This window comes from Labrus mixtus, chromosome 2 (genome assembly GCF_963584025.1).
Source record: "Labrus mixtus chromosome 2, fLabMix1.1, whole genome shotgun sequence".
Classification (NCBI taxonomy): domain Eukaryota; kingdom Metazoa; phylum Chordata; class Actinopteri; order Labriformes; family Labridae; genus Labrus; species Labrus mixtus.
The window spans coordinates 29617003-29625372 of record NC_083613.1 but is presented as its reverse complement, the minus strand read 5'-3'; the positions used below and the strand labels follow the sequence as shown (position 1 = coordinate 29625372).

General features: G+C 38.8%; 1 protein-coding gene and 1 long non-coding RNA gene across 2 annotated transcripts; both read left to right on the top strand.

Moving 5' to 3' along the window:
* Positions 1-259: 259 nt before the first annotated feature.
* Positions 260-3399, top strand: LOC132995436 (uncharacterized). Its single transcript, XM_061065426.1, has 6 exons — positions 260-911; positions 1037-1182; positions 1343-1404; positions 1538-1651; positions 2378-2476; positions 3115-3399. Exons 1-6 carry the CDS (start codon positions 792-794, stop codon positions 3231-3233), a joined length of 660 nt encoding a protein of 219 aa, XP_060921409.1. The 5' UTR covers positions 260-791; the 3' UTR covers positions 3234-3399.
* A 1472-nt stretch (positions 3400-4871) lies between these two features.
* Positions 4872-7987, top strand: LOC132995576 (uncharacterized). Its single transcript, XR_009677029.1, has 5 exons — positions 4872-5073; positions 5200-5345; positions 5713-5826; positions 6112-6210; positions 6686-7987. It is a non-coding gene; the product is annotated as an uncharacterized LOC132995576 (long non-coding RNA).
* The last annotated feature ends 383 nt before the right edge of the window (positions 7988-8370 follow it).

Genomic DNA, 8370 nt, shown 5'->3' with positions numbered 1-8370 from the left:
AATGCAACGTTTTTGATGTTAACTGACTACTTTTGCAATCCAATAACTTGAAGAGTAACTAAACCGTCCGGCCACTTTCTCAGCTGAAAGCTTATGAATATGGGTATTAAGTAATGCTGTTGATCAGTTCAGGTCCAGATCTCCACATTAGAGTTCTAAGTTTTCGACAAAGCTTTGACAAAGCTTTTTTAATTGGTCGATGGTGTGTAAACTCCCATGAGGATGAGTCATCAGACGTTATATATATACTCAGATAATTCTCTATTAAAATATATTTGGCAGATAAATAACATTTAACAGGAACGCTGGATTAAAACAGGGGAGAATATATTACATGCTGTACAAATGTGTGAAACATTTGTTGCTATAGTAACATATAATTAACATTAAATTGTTCAGCCGAGTCTTCTCTTTCCCTGGAACATTTTGACCGTAGGTATCACAGCCTTTGAGTTATTAGCTGGAGTTTGACGCCTGTTTTTTTAATCTTTTATCTTAAAGTTTACACAATTTTTCTTACTTTTGATGTTGTTTTTGGTTTTAATTTCTCTTATTTTCCAGTTCCTGTCACTTGAGTTTTGTGATAGAGTGAGTGCTTATTAACAAACATCAACACTTTGGTCATTTATTTGATTTTAGAAACATTTTTAAGTTGTCTAAATAAATAACAAAAAAAAAAGACTTCATTCTGAATCTACCTCTGTGTACTACATTGCAACACATTTGTAAACAAAGCAGGACTCCTGTGTGGATGAGGCTCTAACTTCAGCTCATCAGGTTGTAGTTACAGGATGGGATTGAACCATGTTGCCGTCGCGGTCGTGCTCAGTCTTCTGTCTGTCGGAGAGGCTGCTCCTGTGACCGGCTGTGAGAGTCTGATCAAACCTATCGAAGTCCAAGAAAGAGACCAGGTGAGACTACTGTGTCCTGTCTCTCACACTCATTTTCTGTACCAATGGGTATTTTCTGCTTTCATTTTTTAGATCAATCAAATAATACTTTGATGCAGCCATTCGTAATCTTCTGTCTTTTTCAGCTCCTGGGAAAGTGGACGCTCTTGGCAGAAGCTACAAACACACTTGGAGCCAAGTCGGCGACAGATTTTGTTGTGGAGAGCGCCTGGACATTATTTACTGCTGCTAATGAGAGCGGGGTCATTGACGTTTTTCAGGCTGAAAAAATGTAAGTTTAGCCTTTTATTAACCAGTCGTATAAGATTTTGAATGTGTATTTCGGATTCTTACCAATTATATGCAGTACGGATTTTTACAAACAATATTTTGCTTTTTTAAAATCTTTTTTTTTTACATTTACCTTTTTCTATTATTTTCTATGAATAAAGGTCCGGCAACTGTTACACGCTCAAAACCAAGATGACGTTGGAAAACAACACTCTCTCTATCGGTGCGTATTGTCGATGAAAACAAATGTTTGGACTGGCCGTGCCCCTGCACAAACAGATCTGAACTCTGTGTCTAAAACCAGCAGCCGCTCTGTGTATTTGTTGATGAGTGTTTGTGTGCTCTCTTTTCCACAGGGCAACCTTTGAATTCTTCTGCCAGGCTGCTGAGCACCGGCTGCTCTGACTGCCTTGTTTACGCAACGCAATATCTCATGGAGGAGAGCGCATACAGCGGCGTCCAGCTGATGAGTGAGATTTTTTAAATGCTGTTTCAAGCATGAAAAGATTTCATTTACCAGTGGAGAAGAAGAAGAAACACAAGGGAGAATCGAATTCAGAACAATCCTAAGAAATGTCTGAGAGAGTGACCTTGAACCTGATTAGCATATAAGAGTTTACAAAGTGAATTTAAAGCTCCTGTGAGGAGTTTTTAACGGATTATGAAACTGACTGAAATCAATGTTGGTGCGTTTTTATGACCTTAACAAGCAAAACTGACCATTGCCATGACGATTAAATATGTCTGAAAAGTTTTTTTTAATGTTTAAAACTGTGACAGGGGGTAGGTGTCAGATGAACAGCTGGCAGCAGGAGCAGCCTTTTTTTTTTTTTAATTTATCAACAGCAAAGATGCTTGATGAGTGATGCGTTTGGTGAAAACAGACGTAAGAATGAGAAGGACAAAATCAGAAAAAAGAGATAAAAGGAACCGCTTTGCCCTCAGCATGGGGCCTCAAAATTGACACTATAAAGCCGTTTTCACGTATGCACTGCTGAAAATATCTAGATAATTTCAGGAGGACTGCTCTGGATATTCACCTGACAAACAGAAAACGAAATGCAGAATCACGTGCACAGAGATCGTAGCTGCCGCATGCTCACACTCCGTGCACCGTGCAGCAGTCACAGTACGGAAAAGTCACCTCGAGGTGAATTCTACATGATACTGTCTGTAACTCTGTTCCGTCTCTTCAGGCAGGAGAAACAATGTGACTGATGCTGAACTGCACGAGTTTAGGAGGCAGGTGGAGTGTCTGAACTTACCACCACCTGTGATCCTGAACCAACACAAAGGTAGGAACTACCGACATGGAAAGCGATGTTTGTGAACAGAATGTCTAAGAATGAAGATTTGAATATTTGGATATAATTTAATGTAACTATCCAATATGTAAGATATCTGCTGAAATAAATCTTAAAATGACCTTACTATATCATCAGACATTAAGGATGTTGAAGTGGCTTCTCTGTCAACAATGCCCCCCCCTCGAATGGTTTGTATTCATTTAGACCAGAGGAGCAGGTGGATTTAAAGGACCCCTGCACATGGCTATTGGGCAACAGGTGTTGCAGTGATGGGAGCAGGATTGAACTGGTTCTAGTTTTGGAGATGCTTTTGAAAAATAGACGCAGATGCAGAGCTGGATAAACACTGAAGCTTCTCTCTTACGTTTTGAATTTGGACTGCAGTACCCATTTTGAACACTGGGTGCCAGTGTTACATATTGCTCCTTTAAAACATAAACAAATTATTTTAGCAATTTTCTACTGTATTAGTTTACTATATTCTTTATAAAACTTGGTCAAACTGCTCCTACAGGTTTTTTTTACCCAATGGACTTGACTGTGATAGAACCCAGAATACGTATGATTCATTATCACACTGGATGCTTTTGTAACTCTGTAATACACAACGTTTCCTCTCTTCACAGGTCTCTGCCCACAAGACTCTCCGCAGAACACGGATCTAACCAACGACTTCTACGGCATGAGCCCCGAAGAATTAGAAACAATCGTCAGTGGTGGAGATGTGACGGTGGAATGGACATGATTATACACTTAATGTCAGAATTCAAATTAAAAAGCTAATTTTAAAATTAAAATGCATTATGAGAAATTATTTTTCATTTTCAGGATGTGGGTGAATTATTTGACTTTTATAAGAAATTAATAATAAATATGTTTTTATGGTAACAATTTAGTGGGTTGTTTTTTTTTTTTTTTAAATGTGCTGGATTTTTCTTTTAAATCAAAAAGTCATTTTTTTTCTTGTTTTAATTATGTCAAAGAATGTGCATTATAGGAGATGAAAACTCATAATTGAAATTGAATAAATGAGTAATAATTTCATTTATGATTAAAATAATTCCCCCCAAATTTTGAGACTTAAAAGCATTTCTCTTAATTCATTTAATTTTAAAATCAGCCTTTTAATTGTAATTCCGATCACCATTTGTTTCCATAAAGCTTAGATGACAAGAAGATAAATTACATTTTCAAAGATACTCCAACATGGTGACATAATAAGAAGCTATTTCTGGTTTATGAGACTTCTGACAATAAATATTATGATATTGAATATTATCATGCAAGATACACGTTATCATATTTTTCTAACCCGTGTCCCTAGTCGGTCTACAAACCCCTCAATTATGAGAAAAGTCCATCCTCTCCGTCCTTTTTATTTATTGGTAAGATTTTAAACTTCTGTTAAAAATGATTGACTGACGGCCCTGTCACAATGCCACTGGGAGTCTTTGGCTTGCTGCTGTCGTCTGTCTGTGTGGTTGCTGAAGGGGGGGTGTGTCCTGGCTGGAGGCTCATCGGCAGGGTCATCTGCCGCTGGGCCTATGGTGCGCTCATGTCTCCAAAGATCTGCTGGTTTCCCTCATTCACTCTCTAACCCTCTGACTCTCCCACAGCCTGACCACCATTTGTACATTTGTTACTTTAGTTCTTTAAGTTAGAGCACTCTTCAACACCTTACACCGCAAAACTGGGGCGGCAGTAGCTCAGTCTGTAGGGACCTGGGTTGGGAACCGGAGGGTCGCCGGCTCAAGTCTCGATGTGGATCAAGTCTGGAAGTTGCTCTGGCAGCTGGAGAGGTCCCAGTTCACTTCCTGAGCACTGCCTGGGTGCCCTTGAGCAAGGCACTGAACTATGATGAACCGTGTTATTGATTAATTGAACTTGTTTTGTAATTTTGTCTTTGATAACTTCTGACTCCTCCCGTCTTTTGCCATGACCCATGAGCAGGGTTATGAAACTGATGCCGCAGTTAACTCTTTGTTAACGGTTTAATTTTTGATTAACTGTGCTGACCTCACTTCATACTCTAACAAACTCCACCTAGGGTTTTCATCCAGTCAGTGTATTTAAGACACCTTGAGGATAAAAAGTAAGTACCTCAGAAGTTGTATTCCCTTTTGTGTAATGAGTTTGATTTGGACACGCAGTAGACTCTTTAAATCAGTTTGAACTTTAAATGTTGTTTTGGGTTCATTCAGCATCTTTTTATTTTAGTTTTTGGGACTTGTCTTTGTTCCAGAGTGAGCATGAGACATCAACGCAAGTCACATTTTTTCTACAACATTTTGTAGGCCCCATTTAACAAGGTTGCATCAGGTGCAAAAAAAAATAGAAATGTCAACAATGCAGGACTCTTGTCCTCTGTATTGATTTCAGTGAACCAGTTTCAGCTTAAAACGGGCAAACTCAGCGTGAAACGCCATTTGTATTGAGGTTCTTTGATGAAGCAGGTGTGGGGAGACATGATGGGGTTGATTCATGTTGCTGTGGTTGTGCTCGGTCTTCTCTCTGTCGGACAATCTGCTCCTGTGACCGACTGTGAGAGTCTGATCCAACCTATTGAAATCCAAGGGAGAGACGAGGTAAGACTGTCTTGTCTAACACTCTCGGTCAATGCATTCTGGATGATTTTCTGTTTTTATTCTTTAAAAAAAAGTACCTTCCTTTTGATGGGTGTTCTTATTACAACTGATAACTGTTTTTTTCAGCTGCTGGGCAAATGGACAATCTTAGCAGAAGCCACCAACATATCTGGATCCAAATATATTACAAAGATGTTCGTGGATAATGCCTGGGCGAGACTTAGTGCTGCTAATGAGAGTGATACCATCGACACTTTTCAATATCAAAAAATGTAATTTCAAGCCAAAACTGAATGATTGACAACATTTTTTCTGGCAGCTTGTTTCCCAAACATGGCTTGGACTGATTTGGAGTCTTGCATAGAGTGTGCAGTAATGTTTTTAATTTTTTATATAAAACTTTTGTTTTTTTACATTTTCTTCTCATGAAAGGCTTGGTCGCTGCTTTATGTTAAAATCAAAGTTAACCTTGGACGGCAACACCCTCTCTTGTGGTGTGTATTACTGACTACAGCTCCTCTTTTAATATTTAACTGGTCATTTGCCTTCTCAAACAAATTTGAACTTTGTGTCCAGAATTGCAACAACATTTACGGTATTTTTTTTTTTACCTTTGTTTGTGTGTACTTGAATCAACAGAGCAACCTTTCAATTCTTCTGCACGGCTCCTGAGTACTGGCTGCCCTGACTGCCTGGTTTTCTCCGCACAATATTTCTCTGGAGAGAGCACATATAGCGCACTCCAGCTCATAAGTAAGATCTTTACATAGATACATAAGATATACATATACACAAGCTGTGGTGGAAATGAGGAACATTAAACCTTTTAAATCAATCAATCATTTTTAAATACGAGGAATCAAAACAAAATGTATCTCACAACCCTTTACATAGCCTATAGCGAGAACAGGTCAAGACAGTCCTCTTTTTTTAAATTATCCATCAGTATGTTCCGACAACTTGTTATAAATGTGTTTTTTTTTTAAAACCTGGATTCTCAAGCCAAACATTGTATTGTAACATGTTTCTGTCTCTCAGGCAGGAGGACCAAGGTGAGTTCTGATGAGCTGGAAGAGTTTAAGAAGCAGGTTGAGTGTCTGAACTTGCCACCAGCTGCGATCCTGAACAAAGGAGAAGGTACGAACTTTCATTGATAGAAACATGTTTGTTTTTTACAGTGGATCCCAGAATGAGGGTTTGAATCATTAGAATTTCCATGTCTGAATGTTTGAGTTAATGTGTCGGATAAGAATCACTGTGGGTGAAGAAAGAACACATTTAAATGGTAAATGGACTTGAGCTTGTAAAGCACTTTTCTAGTCTTCTGACTACCCAAAGCGCTTTTACACCTCATGTCACAAAACCTACCCATTCACACACTGATGGCAGAGGTTGTTATGTAAAGCAGAAATCTGGGGATTGAACCCCCAACCTTCTGGTTGAGAGACGACCAATTCTACCAACTGAGCCAGAGCTCAGATTACTTCCTCATCTATAACAGGAAGTCATTAAAAACAAGTGTAGATGAATTTACGAGATAATAAATCAAGCACAATGAACACATACATGTTTTTTCACTCTCCTTAATACATCTCTGTTGTCCTCCTTACAGGTCTCTGCCCAGAGGAGTCTCCAGAGCACATTGATCTAACAAATACCATGAACCACATGAACCCTGAAATTATCTCCCTAGTTGACAAAATTCTAGGAAGTAAAGGTGGCTTGGACGTGCTTACACAACTAATATCAGTTGGATTGGAAAGCTTGAAAGAAAACTAACGCTGTCAAAACTATCGCGACATGGCTACTTAATTAGAGGCCAATTCTGACTCATGAGACTCCTGATAATAGTCATGACTATAATAAATATCAATGGGACTTTTACATTTTGTTTTGTCTAGCATCAAACAAATCCAGATTTTTTAATTTGTCTGTGTGGAAATTTAGATTTGACAAAAACATTTGTGAAATGGAAATGGTGCGGTTACTGGAAGAACTAGAAACAGAATAAAGATTATTACCAGACAGACCGCTGTTTCAAGGCGCGATATCTACGACCCTGTGACGTTTCGCCTTCAAAACAAATGCTGCAGAGGCGCTCGGTCCCCCCTTCTGTGCAGCCTTCAGAGGTAGTTACAGAGGCGTTTCAAGGGCGAGATGGGATCAGCTCAGTCAGCGGGGGAGCACAGTGCTGTGTGTGTGCATGTCTGACTGTGTGTGTATGTGGAGCTCCCTCTTTCCTGTGCTTTCTCGTGCTATCTCAATGTTGTAAAGCAATATGAATTCACTAACTGGGACACCAATACTGCACCGCTGCGGAATCAATAAGAATATCTGAAGGTGTAACGATGGCACAGCTTAGGTCAGGCGCTGTTTCCGAATTGAACTCTGAAAAGGGCTAAAAGTGATTAGCTTTCTTCTGTACTCGTAATCTTTTTTGAGAAGTCTTTCAAATAAGTATTTTTACTTTTACTTTAGTTCACTTCACTGCATTTTAAAAAGCATATGTTACTGATAAAAAAAAAATCTAACTTTGAGTAAACTTCTTGAATCTGGCCAGTTGATTGGCTTAATCATAGCCTAGCTCATACAAAGATGGAGAAGGACAGGTCACACCAAAACATGGACCTGGAGCTGAAATCCCTGATGATGTCGAAGATGAACAAGAAGAAATTAAAGTGAATCCCACCTGGCCACATTTAAGCAGCCATGTTTTTCCTTACTGGTATTTCTACTGCGTCAACAATCCAGCTGTTTGTCACACTTGAAATAAAACATTTTACTTGAATTTAACTGAACTAAATTTAACTCTACAACATTCTTACTCTTTTCTCCGCTGGCTGCCAAGTATTTTTCACACATACAAGTCATTTTTCTTTGTGTTTATGGTGCAAAAAGCAAAGAACATGACGGTTGAATATAAATGTAGTAATACTAAATAAACATCTCACAAAAAGTAAGGACAATTATGTTTGGTAGGTTATTTCTTTGTTGTTACAATGCTTCTTGGCAATAAATCTTATACCGTTGGAAATCCTGTTTATTTTAAATGGTGCCACATTCGTAAGGAACATGCATTTGTGGGATAAGCAGCAGAGCTGAGTACGTGTAGTAGCCACACCCATTAAAAACTTCCCAATCTTATCTGCCAATGCCAAACAGCTAATTCTAATGTTGCTCTTGAATCTTGTTTCGAGCTTTTGATACCCCAGGTGCTGACAATCAGGTGGCTGATTGGCTGTGTTCCAATAATCCTTTGATTAGAGTCAGATCAATGGGATTTAGCTGTACAATTTA